The sequence below is a fragment of the Lissotriton vulgaris genome, chromosome 11 (genome assembly GCF_964263255.1).
Source record: "Lissotriton vulgaris chromosome 11, aLisVul1.2, whole genome shotgun sequence".
Taxonomy (NCBI): domain Eukaryota; kingdom Metazoa; phylum Chordata; class Amphibia; order Caudata; family Salamandridae; genus Lissotriton; species Lissotriton vulgaris.
Genome location: NC_141699.1, coordinates 1,029,336,281 through 1,029,356,877, shown reverse-complemented (window position 1 = coordinate 1,029,356,877; position 20,597 = coordinate 1,029,336,281). Strand labels below are relative to the sequence as shown.

The window sequence follows — 20,597 nt, the reverse complement described above, 5'->3', positions numbered from 1 at the left end:
TATGGGGACTTCAGGGGCATAAATCGAATATCACAATGGAAATTCACATACCTGGCAGATGGTAGACACCCAAGGTGAGAAGGAATTATAAGAAAGACAATTAAAGACCCAACAACTGGATGGCAGAATAATGCATAGCATGGGAACCTAGAACATATTCATGTTGCAAAAAGAAATGAGTGCATACTGGAGAAGAATAGGTTATGTACCTGTACTACTGATCCATGTGAATCCTCTCCCTATGTACAATTGCTTTCCTTGGTAAGAAGATTCACCAAACGAAGGAAGCCGGGTGGGCTTTCATTGGTGAGAACCTCAAGGGGGTGCCTGGTCCCAATGTAATGTGTTTCTAGGGGTATATTTGTGTTGCTATCGTTAAAAGTACTGGATGCGTTGTATTCCCATTCTTTAGAGCCTGTGCCGAAGGAAATATCAAATCAGTCCAAATGGCATGATATTAAACAGGACTGCAACTTGCTGTCTATTTAATTACTTGCTGACATTAAAGATTTCAAAAATGCAAGCACGGCAAGTATAAAGAAAAAAGAAGACAAAAATTCAATGCTAACATGTGAAAGGATTTGGTCTGATAAAGTGCACACAAAAAAATGATTTTAAAATGCCATACACTCGTATGGTTCCCAATTCCCTCTGCAGTGTGCACATAAAAGCTGGAACAAAGTCCAAAACCTTTTTAAGTGTTGTCTATTTATTTGTATTAACAACATTCCTCCCAAACCACTCATTCCACTCTTCTCCTCCTTCCTTCGGACGGCAGGATTGCAGATGTCCTGCCATGGTATCAACAGTGATTCTGGTTTACACTGCCTGATGCTTTGAAAGAGAATCGGTTTTACATTGCCTGATGTCAGGGGCCCCTTTTCCCCCCAGCCCTGGTGATAAGTCTCTCTTACACGTCAGCTTCAAAAATTAATGTACGCACAAATGGTAAATTAGATTGAAAAAAGCTCTTGTAGCGTGTAATAAACAATATCGATAGTATTTTGTCCAAAAGTAATGCAACCTGTAGGAAGGCACCATAAGATTTACATTTATTTTCAAAATCTCTAGCATTTTCTTTTATACAAAACTATACATGTAGACTTTTAGAAGGTGAGCCCCAGTGATTCACGAGACACTGTAAAAATGGAAGGCGCTTTGAGAAGTGGGTGAGATCCAGGATTCATCATTGCAGCTGTTGCAAGAAAGGTCTTCAGCTGTTTTGCGTGACCTGTTGCATGATAACAGCACAGAGGCTGATGAGCTGCAAGTACTCATCGGCACCATCGGCCAAGCATTTATCAACTTCCTGAAAAACACAAAATGAACTGTTTCAATAAACCATACTTAAAAGCAACCTAAAACACTCATCATTAGTCAAGACAGCCTATCACCAGTGTAAAGATCACCAGTTTTAAGTGGTCAGTAGTGCAGAAATGCATACAGCATATTTTAATTATTCCTGATTTTATGTCCAGATATGAGCCGAATATCTGGGTGCATATTTTATTTCTACTCTGCCATACATCACAGAACTGTCTTAGAGATACTGTTCTAGAACAAACTTGCTGAAATATATATGCCAGAAATACAAAAGCACAGTAGTATTCTGTTACTCTTCGTCAAGAGAAGTGGAATGCTGTTCAAGGGACGTTGAAGAAGGAGCTTTGTGTCCTGACCAGTCATGCAAAAAGGGATCTCCCAATTAGTGTGCAGGCTCTGATAAGTCTACAGCTGCACAAATAAGCAACATTCCTTTGTAAACAGTGAATGGTCAGATGGCAAAGGAAGTCGTCTAGAAATTCATCAGTCACCAGGACTTCAATGGGATGAGCAAAAAGTCATCAAAGGGCTAACACACTGTTCTGAAACGAGTTGACGCTGCTACCAGGTCAAGCCAGTTTGGTACCTCTATAGAATCAGACAGTGCTAGTCCAGATAAGGTGAAAGGCACTTTTGTGAGATAGGAAGGGCTCTTGTCGGAAGACCTGAATTAAACAGTGGGAGGAAGAACTCAAGTATGAAAATAGCCCAGATGCAAGAGCATACTCAAAATATTTAATCAGCAGGAAGGGTCACAAAGGCAATAAAGGGAGCAAGCAGGTGCCCCCTATATAGGTAGCTAGGCATGGAGCAAACAAACTAGATTTTTAAATATATATGTTACCACTGGTTCTACTCTAATTTCTTGTACAGCTTCTCACATGGAAGACTAAGTCAGCGTCACGCAAAAGAACATCTGGAAAAGAGTTTGTTTTTTAATATGAAAATCTATAATCCAGTAATGGGAGCCTGATTGACATTTGCAAATTCATTTTAAGTTTGGTTCAGTATGGAATACGTCATGATTGTCTTTGATTACTAAACAGAACTGAAAGGGTGACAAACCAAATAATTTAGATGGCAGTCACTAGTCTAGTGCAATCAAGGGCTTGGCAGGAATGCCTTAAATGTTCCTCGTCACTATAAAAGACCGGGGACAGATTACATAAATGTTTGCAACTGAGTTTTGTTTTGCTAAAATGACTTATAAAGACATTTAAGGAAGAAAGCATAACGTTATCTTTGTGGTGGGTGTTAATCCTATTCAGTTGTTTCATTGCCATTACTTCAGGAACTGCAGGTCTTTTGCAGTTCCATCCGAGATCTAGACCATGTTGGGTAAATTCCCCCGACGCCATGCCCACTGGGACTTCAGGTCCCGCTGCAGAGCCCGCATATGTCAACGGGCATGTGTCACTAGCAGGATGCAGGAAGCCATGAGGCCCAACAACTTCAGTCAGTCTCACTGAAATCCAGGATAGGGGCTGAAACATCAGAATCATAACCGCAATATCCTAGGCACGCTACTCAGGAGGATATGCCAGAAACTGCACTATGTCCAGAATGGCTCTGATGAAAGGGAGCATCTGAGAGGGAGTCAGGTGTGACTTCAGCATGTTGATAGTGAACCCCAGCAAGCGCCTTTAACCAGCCAATTGTAGTGGTAGGGGAAAACTGGACCCCGGACCTCCGCAGATGAGATGCAATCACTGCCATCACTTTCGTGAACACCAAAGAGGCACTAGTAAGGCTAAAGGGGAGCACAGCAAACTCAAAATGCTCTCGGCCCCCAGTGAACCGCAGGTAACATCTGCAGGCTGGGTGGATATGTGGAAATATGCGTTCAAGGATACCATCCAGTCTCCTGGGTCGAGAGCAGAGAGAACGTGGGAGAGTAGGAGCATTTTTAATTTCTCTTTCCTTAAGAAGAGGTTGAGAAGGTGCAGACCTAATATAGGATGGAGTCCTCCATCCTTCTTTGGCTCCAGAAAGTAGTGGGATTACCAAAATTGACCTACTTCTAAGGCAGGCACCCTTTCTACGGCTTCCCTTGGCCAAGAGGGCGTGCACTTCTTGACAGAGCAAGGAGAGATGGTCCTCTGTTAGCCGATTGTAAGGGGGTGGCATGGTTGGTGGTGTGTTCACAAAGGGTGGGAGTAGATCCTTTGGATGATTTGGAGAACCCAGCAGTTTGATGCCATTGACAGATAGTGGGGCAGGTGATGGCGTATCTTGCCTCCTACTGTATGACCAGGATGGTAGGAGGGCACACTAAAGATGCTTGGAGACAGCGGCTGCCGGCGCAGTAGTGGACTGACAACTGGCCTCCTGCCCCACGTGGTCTGTGGGACCCGCGCCTTTTGCCACGAAAAGGCAAGGACGCCTGTTGGCTGGTCGGCTGGGAGGGTAAGGGCACGGTTGGAGACCTCTTCCTTGGCCACAAAAGGGGTATAACATAGATTGGGGTTGATGATGGGTCTTAGCCAAGGACCTGGCTGTAGCCCAGCTGTGCCTGAAGCGCTCCAGCGTTGAATCAACCTTCTCTCCGAAGAGGTGAGAGCTATCAAAGACATTGTCCATGAGGGAAGACAGGACATCCCCCTGAAAAAAACAGTTGATCTCAGCCAGGAGTGGCGTCGCAAGGCCACTGACGAAGAAATCACTCTGCCCACACCTTATGGTGAACTTTGCTGCATCTCGCCCACCAGCAATAGCCTGGGTGAGTATGGTTCGGGCCTCCCTTGAGATCATAAGCAGTACTTGCGCAACAGAATCCCATATTGTATGGGCATAACGGCCAAAGAGGCACGTAGTATACACCGACTGCAGAGCTAGGACGGCGGAAGAGAACATTCCCTTACCAAAGTTCTACAGCCTCTTGGATTCGCTAGCCCGTGGAGTGGTAGGATACGTGCCAGGGTTAATCCTGGATGCGGAGGCTTTGACCACCAAACTCTCCAGAGTGGGGTACTGGGTGAGGAAACTGGGATCCCTAGGAGCAGGGCCATGGTGGCGGACAACTGTCCGATGCACAGGTGCCCCTGTGCAGGGTTTGGACCAGACCTCAAGTAAGACATCTGTAAGGGCTTCATTGAATGGGACAAGGAGTTCTGAAGGGGAAACTCACAGCTAAAGCACCTTTGTCAAGATGTTCATCTTGATTGCTGCTGTGGGCGACTGATGGTCCAAAACCTCAGCTTCCCTACATACCCACCAGAGCAAAAAAGGCCAATGTCGGGTGAGGTGTTTAACCCACTGGCCCCCGCCAGTTCTTCATATCAGTTGTCATGTTCCTGTTCTTCTTTAGGGAACTGGTAACCATAAGGGTCCATAGATAAGTCACTGGCTCCGCTCCGCAAAGCATGGACCCGGTCGGCACCAGAGTCTGTGTCGAACACCGTAGTTAAGTGTAGGAGTTGGGAATAATGATGGGGTGGTGCCTGGCCCGTCGGCACTGGAGCGGGCATCGAGGAATGTCTCTGTCTTGCTGACTGCTCTGCTCTGGATCCAGCCAGGAAACTATAGGACCTGACTGCCGCCAAGGGCAAACCTGATGGCGTGAATCTAGTAGGGGCCCTTCCGCACCCATGGGGGCCGTAGGAGCTCTTCAAGCTAGGCCTGGGTTATACTGGCTCCAGGAAAATCAGGGAAGAGTGAAGCGACCAGGATTCAGGTTCCACCGACTCACGGGGCCTGGAGTGCTGATGCTCCCGCATCTGGTCATAAGACTTAGACTGACTCAGTGAAGTCAAAGATCGCTTCAGCTTCTTGGCCTCCTTGTGTTTGTGCCACTTACCTGACTTCCCCAATGAATTTGAGTGCAACAACGACCGCCAGGGCAGGCTTCACGAAAAGTTGTGAACCTTCCACACGGACAGGATCTTGAGAGTCACAGAACTGACCGACGAGGAGCTTGAGGGAGCATTCCCTTAGCGCCTTTGGGTTGCATTACATGGTAGACCTTGCCGGCATTGGAGTCCTGGTCCTGCTCCACACACCAAGTGGGGTCTGTCACCGACATCTGCCAGTGTCAGACCCCACGTGGCTTGAAACCAGCAGGTATCTTAGCTGACATACCTGAACACCAGTAGAGATCCAAAATACAAAATTTGGCAAAAAGTTGCAAAAAGCCAGTCAAACAGTGACTGAGGAGTAGCTCAGATCGGGTCAACGCTCTCCGACGCGGATAGGAAAGAACTGACATCAGCGCTCCGAGGTGGCACCTATGTAGGTACAGTGCACGTCACTTCCGGCGTGGATGACGCCACCCGGGGCCGAACTACGCCACCTACGGGCATGGTATTATTCCAAGGTAAGGAATCTACAGCTAGAAGTCCCTATCAGATATGATAATATACACAATTCTTGAATTTAGGGTACTTTAGACCATGGTGGAGCGGGATGGGAGGTTGTCAAAGCAAGGGAGTTCGAGGATAGCGTTTTTTCACACTAGTGAATATGTATGACCCCAATGTTGATTTCGTGTTCATTTCAGTCACTGTAGCAAAAGTCTTGGCACACACTTTATTTGTGGTGGGGACTTTAATGCCATTTTGGACTCAGTCTTGAATAGACCTGTGAGTGCTCAAAGAAACTGTACAGGGTATGCAAACTAAGATCAATAAGCAGAAAATACATGAAGTCTTACTGCAAGTTTTTCGGTTATTACGGATTTCTGCTTGTCAGTCAAAGCTTCATCTTCAATGATGACATCATGGAGTTGGTTGACTAGTTGAGTGGCTGCATGTCCTTCGTTTATCAGATTCTATAAGAATTGAAAAAAAGAAAATGTTGTTATGAACTCCAGTGATAGTAAGCACTCACATCTTATATTTAGAGGGCAGCATGCAGAACCTAAAAATCAGGATTACCTACAAAGTACCAGTACAATATTTCGGTGCAAACGAAATGAGCCAGGTAAATATGTAATAAACACAGTTCTGTAGTGGGTTTCAGGGGAGTGGACACAAACGGGCATGGTTAGAACAAGAGGAGAACAAATCTTGTATGCCCAGACTATAATCCTGTTACAATATCCAAATCAGGCAAGAAAAAAAAGAGGACTTTTTTCGGTTTGTGAGATTAGAGGGCAATTGTTAAGCTTGTGACCAAACAGTCTTAAGGTGGGAGCAAATCTCCTTACAGGGGCACAAAAGAGCTGAAGAAAACAGATGATTAACTATGCACAGAAGCCGCAGTTAAGCATGACTATGGTTATGCCCTTCTTAATCTTAGGTACTGCCTGCTGAAGTGAAGACCTTGGGTCAGTGAGTGGGGAAAATGTTCCAGGTCATAGAACGGATCTATATGGGAGTCTTCTAAACCAGTGGCCGAAGTCTCATGGTCAAAGCACAGTACCTTCCCAGTGGGAATCAAAGAACACCTGTAGAAGTATATGCACAGCTGCCTGTGCAAACTGTACTCTGTGTTCTTGTAAGCAAGGTTATAGAGGTGAGCGTAGGAGAAGGCAGAAACATTAGCAACTACCATAAGGCACCTCCCAAGGCTCCTAATTCGATATCTCCATTCCTCAATTAATTGGTAGAGGCTACACAACTGGGGAGTAGATGGGGGTGGGGTGGGTATAAGAACTACAATGTTTAGTGGCTCCTCTGAACTGCCCTGCCACTGCTTGGCCTTGTGATCTCAAAGGTACTTTGCAGTGTCCTACTATTGCTTACTATTAGTATAATGTTAGTATAATTGTTATACATTTTGAAGGATGCTAAAGTCGATAATAAACATGTAAAGAACTTTACCTTCACTACAACTTCCAGCTTTTCAAATGAACCACTGTGGCAGGCCGATAGTACGCCATCAATTGTTTTTTTAGGAACAACCTAAAAAAGATAACAAAAGTTAATAAACACTGTGCAGTCTATGAACCTCAGCATGGCGGGGAAAAACTGATTGAGTGAGATTTTTCTAATTCCATGACATGGAAATCAATTAGGGATAGCAGATACCACCATAGGTTTTGGTACCCTTGTCTCTTCATTTGCTAGTCCTGGACTCAAGGTGGCTAGAAGCACAGTGATAGTCCCACTTGTTCCCTTCTTCCAGCCTAGCAGCAACACTTAGGGACATATTGAGAAAGGGGAGACGAAGGATCAACCGTGGGATGCCGAGAGGGAGGGGGTGGGGGAGTCAAAGTGGGCAAGGTAGTACTTGCAGAACAGAATGTCATGTTTATTGTTTTACAGAACTTCAGATTTTAATAAATAACATACCATTAGTAGATAAAGTATAGAGTCTTACTCCACAGAATCTGGGGATAGAACAGATAAAAAGAGACAGGGCTTTCTGAGGTAAGGCACTTGAAGCATTCTGCGTAGCTTCAAGCTTTTGCAATCTGAGCATATGCAGGATGCCTATGGCCAATGTCATCTACAGCCTTGTGGACAGAGGACCATGATCCAATTCTAATTGTGTACCCAATGAAGCGACCCGATTCATTGTATTGAGCTCTGGTCTTGGTTCCAACTCTCATTGGAAGACAGACAGCCTAATTAGGATCTTCTATAACTTCTTAATCAGTAAAACGGCTAGAACCCAGATAAAAGGTCCAGAAGCAATGGTTCTGTAGTGAGCTCATTGAAGAATCCCTATTGTAGGAATGTAGAAAGCTTGTGATAATACCCCTTTGCTCCACTGCCTTTAAATGAGTATCCAATATTTTGGCAAACTCCTGCTTTAATACCACTATAAAAGAAAGTGTAGTAATCCCTATCCACACCTTGAAGATTAAGTTTAATAAGTACAGTTCCAGGTACAAAGTTCTTATGTACAAAACCCCCATCATAAGCCAGATATTATCCAACCTGGTGCTTTAGGTTAATGCAGCTCAGCCATTTATTTTAATGAGCTCCTTAACTGATTCCAGGCAGAATACTCTCACTCTGGAAACCCTCTGCAGCACAAATTCCATTTGAACAAGAGTGGCAACCAAAAGAAGAGGCACGTTGTTCTAGTCATTCACCCTTATATATTCACTACTAAAAACTCTAACCGTCACTACATTCCAAACCACTCACCACAGAAAAAGAATCATTCTTGCACATTCAACAGAATCACATTGAACAAATCCATCCAGCAACCACATATGAATACACGAAAAAAAATACAACACAGGCACCGCAAAGGTTCCCTCTCCTTGATATATACGAGCCAGAACAGGGGGCTCCACACCTTACCCCTTGACACTGAACACTAGTCCTACATGGCTCTCAAGCTTTACAGTCTCAAACAGACTGGGGGTTCCATTACACAACCAAATACTGCACCAGTCTGGAACACCAAACCCCAAGCTACACCCAGGACACTAGAGGCACAAATGCAGGATTAAAGAATCCCCAATCATGCAGTCTTTTAAGGCTCTTGTCAATCACCAGTTGATTTGGGGGGGGGGGGGGGGGGGGGGGTCCATCCTACAGTCAAACACTACAACTGTCTCTAGGCTCTATACCCCGCCTGCCATAAACACAAGACTCCCCAGTCTTGTGTTTGACAATCGACTAGTGGCTTCCCTACCGTAAACAGACAATGAATTCCACACACATGCATCTACACGACTGTATGACTGCATGGCCCGACTTTCAATCCAACCACACACGACTCCCCTTTCTTGTGTTTGACCAATAGACTAAAGACTCCATTCCCTCACCTGACCACGAAATATAACTAGAAAATGAAAATAGATGCAATAGGAAAGACACTGACTATACACAAAGAACATTTAACAAATGTAACACTAACAACTTGCATCTCAAAACAATAGTCGAAAATCACCCCTAAATTTGTAAGGCTTGTTCCTTGAGAAACACCTTTGATTCCCTCTTTTCAAATTTCTTCTCGCAAAAATAATGCAAACATTCGACAAACCACGATTTAACCACAAAACCACTGCACAATCCTGTCAATCTCGCAGAGGTCTAGAACACAATGTACTCACCTTAATAACGTACTAAAGCAAATTTAGTGCATACACTCAAAATGTGACCAACACAAAACAGAACTTTCGTTAACCCCACATATGTAGTCGAATCTACATATATAGTGTAAATCAAGTTTACAATGTGAAAATTCAATCGGCAACGAAAAAAATAATCTGCAACATAAGTTCACTCTGACATCAGAATTGATGCACTTATAGGAAAGGCATCCAAGTAGGAAAGCCAGCATGAACATAAACATTAACATATTTAATATTTAATCTATTTGTGCTTCTATGAACAAACTAAATACACTGGACAAGCTGAAAACAGTCTAAAATAAAGAGATCAGGTCCCATGTTCTAAATGTCAGCAGTGTTTGATTCAGTTGTCAGTGAAAATAAACTAAACACAGTCTGCCCTTCCATATTCGTTTCACAAGTCCTGCAAGATGAAGACTTGCAATGTAGCGAGTGGCCTGCTCGACCACGCAGTATCTTGCATACGGTTGTGAAAACGAGTGAAACAGTGGCATAGGACGAAGTACTTTATTCCACCCATAACAATGCCCTTGCCCAAAGAAAGATGTACAAACTGTAACAGCACAACCAGTAAGTTAGTGCTCTCAATAAATGCACTACCAGAATAGAACTGCTAATAAATTCATTATTTGTGCCACGAGGAACTGCATAACTTGTGCTATGTGTAAATGCACAACTAGTGCTCATGTAACTGCTCTTCTAGTGCACTGTGTCTCTATATCCCCCAATACACTACATATACCCTCATTGAGAATCTTTCACTCACTGCATTCTGTACATACAAAGGGTGATAGAAGGACGCTAAATTACTTTTTCTTAACTCACTAACGTTTCTTCTTTTACGGTAATCACAGGAATGCTATTTCATTCTTGTTCCTATTTTCTGGACTGCAAATGTTACTATAAATAAATCATCTAATATCAAAAGTGCAACACTTCTTACTGTGTGTGATGCTGAGGAGAGCCACAGAAGTTGTGTGGCTCACCAAAGGTGGAAAAGGTAGGGAGCGAATCACTTACTAAGAATCAGCATTTGCTGAAACCTGGAAACACTTGCTTTAAATGTAAATAACACAGTGAACCTTACATTTAAAAAGGAATTGTTAGACCTGGCACCTTGGCGTGGGTCTCCCTTCCATTGCTGCTGTTGCCTCATGTTTTTGCTGGTGTTAGATGCTTTGGGCACTGGTCCACTGCTGTCCAGTGCCACAGTGCCAGTGTTGCCTGTTGTAAATTAATGTATGGATTAGTGATTCCATGATTGGCTGGTTTGGTTTACTTGTCAGACCCTAGTACAGTGCACTGAGTGTGCTCAGGGCTTGTAAACCAAATGCGCTGGTGGGATTGCAGCACTGCTTGTGCCACCCACAGAAGCAGCCTGTAAAAGTGTGTCTCAGGTCTGCCATTGCAGAGCTTGTAAGCAGTCTAGTACTGCCATGGCGACTGGGCAAGTGTCCCAATTGCCAGTCCCTAAACCTCCCCTTTTCTTCATATCAGACACCCCTATGGTAGGCCAAAGGGCAGGGCACATTGTAAGTATAAGGTAGGACAAGTCCTGATGTGTGTGGCATGTCCTAATAGTGAATTGCGGCCATTTCTGTTTTTCACTATTGCAAGGCTACCTATTCCCCACAGGCTAGAATGGGCAGTTAGTTTATTACATCTTATAATCCAAACTGACTCAGGGAACTAGGTAGAAATTCGAGTGTAGTATGCCTGAACTCAGAATGATAAAATACATCTTTTAGTGAAGTTTCTTTTTTTTAACATTCTGTGTTTGAAAATACAGCTTTTAGAAAGTATGTATTTTCTTGTCTAACTATCCAAGCCTGCCTCTGCTAGGTTGTGTATTCCTTGTCTGGAGTTTGAGTGACAGGGGCTGAGGGATTCCAGGAGACAGGGTAAGTCAGCCCAGTGCTGAATAGAACGATTTGCATCTCAATGCACCTGGGACCTAAATAGGGCTGTGCCTTCCTTCCATAATGCTGGCTACTCCTCCTGTGATGCGTCTGATGTCTCTGCCCTACACTCTGGAAGGAAAGAAGGAGCCATATAAACAGAGTGCTCCAGGACTGGCCAGAACTGGTTTAGACTAGTTAAAGGCCTCTCTGACTTCAGAGAACAAAGTGAAACTGTGTATAAAAGAGGGGACCCAAACCCCAGAATTTTAGATCACTTTTGGACAACAAGAAGAAACCTTTGCTGAGGAGTGGAACCAGAGAGACTGAGGAGAGACTATGCCTAAGCTGAAGAGCTGCTTGGGGGATTGGCCTGCAGTGGTTGCCTGACTGCCAAAGAAAGGAGAGAGGAACTTTGTGTGTACTTTCATCAACTTGTAAGGATCTCCAAGGGCTTCAGAAAAGAGCTTGCCTTCTGCTGAAGTCTCAGGGACAACAGACTTCACCCACCAGCTCCCCAGGAGTTCTTTTGAAGTGCCTGCAGTTGTGCGGGACTTTTTGAGGAACTGCGCATCGCAAGGTGCTGGAAGCGCGACTCGCGAGCAAGAAGCGTGACGCCGAACTGCAGCTGCAGTTTCACAACACGAGAGCGCCTCGCCGGAGAAGAGGATCGATGTCACAGCATACGCCGCCGCATCACCAGGAAGCGTGGCGCAGGGCCTGTCGCGGCTCCCAAAAACCGCTGAGTCATCGCAGGGCCCCCGAAGCGCCCCGCATTGCCGTTGAAGAGGATCAACGTCGCAGCAGACGCGGCCGCATCACTGGGAAGCGTGTCGCAGCTCGCATCTTTGTCAAAGCACCTCGCATCGTTGAAGAGGATCGACCTCGCATCAGATGTCGCTGCATCACAGAGAAGCGCGTCGCAGGGCCTGTCGCGGTCCGCATCAAAAGGAAGACACCATCTTGGTTTCATCGCACCGGATTGTCATCGCATCACGGTGTTGCGAGCCGCATCGCCACGGAAGCGCATTAAGAAACCGGCGCATCATCGTCCCTTACGCAGCAGTAGGGAACCGACGCATCACCTTCCCTGCAACACTTTTGTTGTCTTGCGTTACGCATCCTAAGGTACATTGACTCAAAGTGTCGCATTTTAACATCACTCACAAATCTCTGGCCGGTATCGGCCCTTCCTTCATCTCTTCCCTCCTACATCGCTATGTCCCTTCCAGGCACCTCCGATCCTCTGACCATGCACTCCTCCAGGCACCCAGATTCAGGCGCAAAAAATATGGAGGTCTCAGATTTTCTTTTCTGGCCCCCTCATTTTGGAACTCTCTCCCACTGGAACTCAGACTCTCTTCCTCTTATTCTCAATTTAGGTCTCTCCTCAAAACCCATCTTTTCCGTAGTGTTTACACTTAAGCTTTTCCCACTTCCCCCTCTGCCTCTCACCAAATAATTGAACAGCGCCAAGAAACCGTCCGGTGTATGCTGCGCTTTATAAGTAATTTTTACATTACATTACAATAACATCTAAAGAGAACTAAGCTAATTCTACCACTTTAAGTACAGTATTGTGGCTTTTTGAAGTTTGTGGTCTTGTGTTAAGTCTATATAAAGAGTACTTATTTTTAATATACAACTTGTGTGGTGTCCATCTGTAGTGTTGTCACTGAGTTACTGTAGGTCTTCACAAATGCTTTATGCACTGCCTCTGAGATAAGCCTGCCTGCTCGTACCAAGCTACCAAGGGGGTGAGCAGGGGTTATTTTAGGAGTGTACCCCCTTACCCTGACTAGACGCAAGGGTACTATTTTTTCAAAGGTACCTACCTCTGCCAACTAGAGACCCCCAAATCTAACAGGAATATGTTAAACACCGACCGGGATTTGAGAGCTATACTCCTAAGCGGTCAGCTTTTCTGCTAGAACGCACAACACAACAGCATAAATGTGCCTTCCACTGACAACATGTGGAGGCAGAACGACATTAAGCAAAAACCACAATGGTTATGAGCTCTCCTTAGAAGACCAATAATGGCCGCTTGAGAAGACCTTTCCATCTGGGGTTACTACTGATTGCACAAAGAGAATGCAGAAACTACTGCTGTCTTTTCTGTCATCACGCTGGGCTGTCTGACGTTTTCTTTTTTTAAATTCCCAGTGTTGCAGCACCTCTCAGCCATAGAGAGTTCTCTAGCAAGTGGCTCAAAAAGCTCTCAGCAGATTTAACTAGGGGAAAAGAAAGAGTAACTCTTACATGCTACCTGCAATTTCAGGCCCACTGGATAACCCAATGAGTTGGTCGAGCCTTTTGACACCAGTTTTTTGAGTCACCCTACTAGGCATTGCAACCAGTCTTGCCATAAACACCTATAAAACAGCTTACCAAGTACTTACAGCAGGTCTAAAGCCCGGCTGTTGGTTACCAATGGTTGGCTTTATTGTCACTCTCATTTGCTTGCTTCTTATTCGATAGGTTGCCTTGTACATCTTGTGCTTTTCCCTCCCCATGGGCACATCCTCTTTACTTGCCTCCTTCCCTACTCACTTTTAGGGACCAATTTTTTTATTTTTCTTAAGCACTCCACAAGAGCATATGTGTTTTTGCACCCAGGCTTCCTCTATGTTTCTCTCCCCCCTTTGCTCTATGTTGCTCGCTCTCTTATGTGCTTCGCTTCCCTGTCCTCTGCCATTTCTAATGCATGCTTCTCAGTGTGTTCCGATTAATGTCTGGGAAGAACAGGAGGCAGCACAACCGAAGCGCACCACCTCTGCTTTAATTGCTGCTCTTAGAATCTGGCCCTCCATTCTGCCAATCCAAGTGCAACCATTAACAAAAAAAATATCACGCACTGTAGATTTACCGGCTTGTTTTTTTTTTTTGGAGGACAGATGATAAACAGTGCAAACGACCTGTTGCACATCCCCCATCCTCAGATTTAGCAAGTCTGTCAAAAAGCGAGAAATCTCTGCAGGTAATGACTGATAGAAGCCTTATGATATACCTAGAAGGTTGCATTGACTCAATGTCGGCAAGCATCCTTTCAACCAGGTTTCAGCAGTCACATTGACCGCTGTTTGTGGCACCCCTTTTAGGAGTAAAAACAAAAATAAAAATAAAACTGTTTCAGTCTGTCATCTTTTTAAAATTGTCAGGAGTGTCTCAACAAAGGCTTAGGAAATCTGCTGCAATGGTACTGGTGTGTACCAGGGAATGTAAGCCAGGTCTCTGCTTTCCAAGACACCACGTTCAGGGGCAGGCCAAACTTGGCTCCAAAGAGCCTTTGACTGAAGGCTCCGACGGGGAACACGAGCTGATTTTCAAACAACAGAAAGCAGCTTCAGGTCTCCAAAGTGAAACTCTCTGCATACATTTGTAACCTCAGTGCCAGCATACTACCACAATGGCCCAGATTCAGCCTCGGCCCTCCAGATCAGTATTGCCTTGCAGTGCCTTGTGGTCCAGACAACAGAGCAGTGCCTCAGCTGATGCATCCTCGGACACAGAGAAAGGGACTTCCACCGATGAGTGCTACAATGTGCAGGCTGAGCACCTCAGAGTCTGGGTGGGCTGGAGAAAAGAGCAGTATGGTTGCACTCTTCCTGCTGGAGTGGTCCCCAGGTTTAAATAATGGGGAGGCCCTCTACTGCCCCTTCCATGTCTTGCATCAGCAATCACCAAGCGGAGTTAAGACTAAGGGAAACGACATATCTTGGTAGCTCCAAAAAAGCACAGCCCACCTTTGACCAGAGCCAGCTCAGTCTCCAAATGTACTTTTTAATGCAAAAATTACAATAGGCTAACAGAGATAATGTCTGGTCCAAATAAACACAGACACTCTGATGCAGGGAGTCTGCCCACTATGAGAAATGCACAATATCCTGCACTTTTTATATGTCATGAGATGACCTCCACCGTCTTCAGCCAGAAAGAGGCTTGCAGTAGAAGAATTCCAAAGACCTTGTTAAATGCGGTGGCTAATTGTAGATATCCCCAATAAATTATTGCCTTGGGTCGTGGCCAAAGCAGCCAAGATGGCAAATGCATCTTAAAGACTCTCCTCGGATCTCCTCCGCCATCCGTTTCTTATTCGGCAGCCTGGGTACTCCAAAACCATAGACAGCTCGTCCCCAGATTCCCTAGGGGACCTACGCTCCTGCTGGGTGACGGGCCTCCCCAAGATAGTAGTCGCACGGGGATAGGAAGTGGTGCACGATCCACCCATATTTACACAAGGGTGCCTGCCCACCGATGCTGCGATGGAGCCGTTTTCAGCCCGAACAAGCGGCAGACCTCCTGCTAGAGGCATGGCCGTACCGCAGAAGACTAAGGTGCGGGACCCCATGGGAAATTGGCCGGCCCTGGAGCTCTCCCAGGACAACTCGTGTTGCGCCTGACCCAGCCCTGGATTGCTGTGCAGGCCACTAGGTGAGGTCACAGCTCAAGCCCTGTGCACTGACTGGGGCGGCGGCCTCGCCCTACTCTTGCCTCCCCGGGTGGTGCCTGTGCCCACAGCGGGCCCTGGGGCGGAACAGAAGCGGCTGAAGGATTGAGAGGTCCCCGAAGGCCTGCACGCTCGACGTTGGCTTGGTCTCTTCTCAGCCCAATATTTGGCCTTAGAGTTAAACGCACCTCGCGGTTGCTACCCTGAGTACAACCGCGAGGGGGACCCTCCAATTTACATTTGGCCTTTCGCTCTTCGCTGCCCGATGTTTGTTGAAATGGCAGAGGATTTTACTCCTATTAAGTCCTTGCAGCATCGGTGACTTGGGTTACCCTAATGGAATTTTGCCATACATACTGGGGACCCGCTCCGGCTGCTTGGGCTACCTTCCCGGGAATTACAAGGTAAGTGGGCCGAGGGAACCTTCCTGCAACCCCTTCTCCTGCCTACTTGGGACCCTGTAGACTGGGACTGCCTCCGTCTGAATGGAAACCAAGGGGGAATAACATCTGCAGTGGTAAGAGGGGTTCCCCTGCCTCTAATACACCTTCCTGGTGTTGCATTACCTCTCTGGGGGGCCCTCCCTGTGGTGGCTGATTTCTAACTCAGCTGCTTGTGCTGCCCCTGCTGGACCTCTGTGCAAGCTGGCAGAGACTCGGTACCCAGTGCTCGACCGGTGGTGCACCTTTCTGGGTGCTGCTGCTGCTGCTAACTCTGGTTTTATCGTACCCTCTCAACAGCAGGAGGTCCTGCACCACTATACTCATGTCAAAAATGGGGAAAGACCCAACTTGCGGGAGCCCAATAGAAGATTGACAAATATTCGACATGCCCCTCCGATTCTGCCAGGCAACAACTGACTGGTGGCCAATGCCCAAAACCCCCTGTAGTCACAGATGTGCCTCAATTCCTTCAGGCCATCCAAGCTTCCAGAGAGGCCCTTGAGTCAAACATTTGTGAGATGGGGACTGACGTTGCACTCTATCAAGACCTTCGTAACGTGGCTGGGATAATCATTGCATGAGTGTCCACCCTTAAAGACGATTCAATAGGCCTAATGGCAAAGGTAAATGCACTACTGTTCACTGTTTGCATCCTTGAGACCAGGGCAGCAGATGCTGAAAATCACTCTCAGTGTAGTAACCTGCAGTATGTGGGCTTTCCCGAAGGGGTTGAAACCTCTCACCCAGAGACTTTAGCTGAAAACTAGATTACGCCCCGATACCCTAGTTTGAGGTTGAGCTGGCATACCGGACTCTGGTACGGAAGCCCCCTCCTAGAGCACCATTGCGCCCAGTCATCTCCAAAATACTGAACTTCTTAGATTGGGATATCATTGTTCAACAGGCACATATCAAAATCCATTTTCAGTCAAGCCACATAATGGTCTTTAAGGACTACACAAAATCTACCCAGAAACAATGTAAATCATTTGATGCCATCAAGCAGAAACTTAAAGCCATGTCTCTTCAAAACATGCTGCTTTTGCCAGCATGGTTAAAGGTCCTCCATGGGCCCGCTTCCACATTTCCCGACACTACAGAGGTGGCATGTGAGTGTGCGACACAGCAAGAAACCCTTAGACCAATGGTCTTCAAATCTTTTAATGCTGTGCCCCCTTCCCATGTTAAAAAATAAATAAACAAATAAATAACAAATCGCCCCTCACATCACAATTTTTCTATTAAATTGACAATGTTTAAATATGTCTGGACTTCTTTAAACATTGCAGTTAAGTTCTGTTGCCGTTAAAAAATGTAATCAAATACATGATTGCCACATACTCTGGTCTGACAGGCCTTACTAATGAGTAAAAGTATCCACAGTGTGATTAGTAGAAATGGGGTAGGGGTTTTGTAGGATATTTAGAGTTCCTTCCCTTTTGACATATACTCCCAGCTTGGATGTATATGACAAAAGACGTTAGTGATGACCCATTACAGAGCGTCTTACTGCCGCTTTCTTTTTCTGATTAAAACAAAGCAGTTATCAGAATAATGCTTCTTGTGGGCAGAACCTGGTGCCCCACTGGGATCAATTGAGGCACTCCTAGGGGGGCCCGCCCCCCAGTTTGAAGACCCCTGCCTTAGATGCTATGAGCCCCCACATCATGCTACCAAGCTGGGTCGAGGCCAGTCAGTCCCGGCTGTTACCCGTCCCAGAGTAGTCTATGCCCTAAATCTACAGGAAGACTAAGTAAACATAAACGTGCCCCCCTCCCCCAGTCCTCTGACAAAGAGCCTCGACATTCCCCACCTGTTGACAAGCTGCTTCCCGTCCATCCAGCACCAGACAGAGCTTCGGAGTCCATATGAGCAGATACTACTGAAGACGGAGGCTCTACTGGTGGTCCATTGCGAAGGTTTAAAACTTTAATATTGTGTTGTGTTTCCATGCGATGGCCGAGGGCCCAAGCAGTGTTCTAATTATTACCAGGTAGACTCTGCCTTGGAGGAGGTCCACTTCGAATACCCAGTTAAGTTGTATACTTACCTTGTTGAGGGAGTTCGGCGACAGATGCTTCTGGGCTGAAAGTGTGGGGTGGGGGTTGCTGTTGTTGAGGGGTCTTTTCAGTTTTCTTTTTCGATTGGTCATGTTTCTTTTTGTAAAGGTTGCTCACTTAAATGGCTCGCACTATCACTATCTGCTGCAGCGCTTGCAGTGGAGCCATCTCTCAACCCCCAAATGCTTCCTTCATGGCTGAATTTAGTCATCTTTCATGGAAAGTCAACAACCTCCTAGACCATATTAAAATACAGCGGTCCTCAGATTTCGTAAGTGCCACTGATTGGGTATTGCACTGTTGCAGGAAACTCCCCATTTGGGTACTCTATGTGCAGATTGTGGAGAAGTGTGGCTCACTGGTTAGAGGAGGCATACCCTGAAGCAGAGGTCAGACCCGGGACCAGGGTTCAATTTCCGACGCGGCAGGGTCTTGAGCCCAATTGTCCACGGACTTAATAATTCTCGCTTCGGTGCCCACTCTAAGCACGGGTTCACACTATGCAGCTCTGGGCATTAAGCTTGCTTAATCTCCCTAACGGCCCCCCCGCGGCGGGATGCCTGGCTTTCACCTTGTGGATGCCCAGTACGGGTTATCTCACAGGGAAAAGCCAGGACGGGTTCCCAAGGCAAGCGCCGAGATGCCCTAGGGTAAGTCGAGCGCTATATAAGAACACACATACATACATACATACATACAGATTCGGTTATGACTGTGCTTATCACTCAGGGGTTACAGAGACACTACAATACTACTCCATAAACATTCCCCGTTGGTGATTACCACAGTCATACACGACTCTCAGGGCAGTTTTGTTGGGAGTGGTCGGGACACTAGAGGGAACCCCTACAATATTCAAAGTGTTTATATCTCCCCCCACACCCCTATCTGCACAAACGATTCTTTAAGGAACTAACCAAAGTAATTGCTGTACGCCATATGGGGTACTATTCATTGGGAGAGACTTCAATGCTGCCCCAGACCCAGATATGGATGTCTCTGCCCCTCCCCCTCGTGCAACTGTCGAGGTCATTCCCAAGACGGACCATCCAACTCTTATCGTCCTATTTCCCTAATCATTACTGATATTAAGATCTATGCCAAGATCTTAGCATACAGACTACAACCAGTACTTACTACTTTGATCCATCCAGATCAATGTGGCTTTATGCCCAACCGGAGCATGAGACACTGCATTTGTCGCGTCCAAACAGTCATGGCTAATGTCCACAGCATCATGGGAGCAGTAGCTCTGCTGCTCATGGTCTTCGAAAAAGTCTTTGATACTGTGGACTGGGAAATCTAAGTTCGGTACTAAAGTACAAGGGTATTGGTGCAGTGCTTCGTAAAGTGGTTGGCCTCCTTTACTCACGACCCCCAGTGCAAGTTCTTATCAACGATGTGCTATCCTGTCAGTTTCCAATTAAGACACAGGACTAGGTAGGCGCGCCCCTCTTTCCCTGCTCCTCTTCGCTCTGGCTATAGAAACCTTGGCCTGTATCACTGGTCGTGATGCTCAGCTGTGAGGATGGAGTGAGGCATTGGAGGACAGAATAGCTCTTTACGCACAAGCCGTTTTTCTCACTGACCCTCCGACATCAAGCTCAAGCACATTAGAAATTCCGCAGATGTTAAAGGACACTTCGGGCGAACTGAGGTAAATCATTCTTTGTTCCTCTGCTAAGTGACAATGCCATGCTCAATTTGCAGATCGATATTCTAATATGTTGTCTCAGTTTCAGGTACTTGGGGGTCCATATAGAAAGGATACTGGACCTCACGAGTAGTCTTAATCCTGCCCCTCTTCTCTGGGCGACTAAAACCAGTCTCACTACCTGGTCCACCTTTCCTCTTAACATTCTGAGCCGGGTCGCATTTATAAAAAATTATGGGACTCCCACGTTTCTTATAAACCCTGCAGAATTTTCCTCTCCTTATCCCCAATGCCTAGTTTGTCAAAATCTCGGCAAAACTGAGGTCCTTTCTTTGGTAGGAGGCGACCCCCACCTGATTGGTTGACGGCAGGTTGGAGAGACCTGGCTTACCAACTTCAATTGGCTCGTCTAGGACCAGATTGGAGCCACAGTACTTTGAGACGTATGGCAAGGATCTCACATGCACTCCTTTACAGACCTGCAGACCCACTTTACACGTTCCTGCATCCAGTTTCATACATATCTTCAATTGAGACATGCACTTGGATGTTATCAGACACACTTAGGTGAACTGCCTGAATTTTGTACACTGGAGGCTAGGTTATTGATGGGCAACTTGGGTCGTGCTGTGAATTTCCTAGCTTTATCACTCCCTGGTTTGTAACTCCCCCAAAACCCTGGATCAACTATGGCAGAGATGGGAGGGGTGGGTTCATAGTCCTAGAAGATGTGCAGTTGCGGGAGGTATTCATGGCCCCCCCGGGAGCTTGTCATTTTAGCGCGCCTCAAGTTAGGT

At 46.2% G+C, this 20,597-nt stretch overlaps 1 protein-coding gene across 1 annotated transcript in view; it reads right to left on the bottom strand.

Annotated features, from left to right (window-relative positions):
• Positions 1–984: 984 nt before the first annotated feature.
• RFC4 (replication factor C subunit 4) overlaps positions 985–20,597 on the bottom strand; it is a 119,350-nt gene continuing 99,737 nt past the window's right edge. Inside the window, exons 9-11 of the mRNA XM_086944350.1 lie at positions 7,083–7,163; positions 5,972–6,088; positions 985–1,309 (exon numbers count right to left, since the gene is read on the bottom strand). Coding sequence (XP_086800476.1) covers positions 1,214–1,309; positions 5,972–6,088; positions 7,083–7,163 — 294 coding nt within the window. The 3' untranslated portion in view covers positions 985–1,213. The remainder of the gene's footprint in view (positions 1,310–5,971; positions 6,089–7,082; positions 7,164–20,597) is intronic.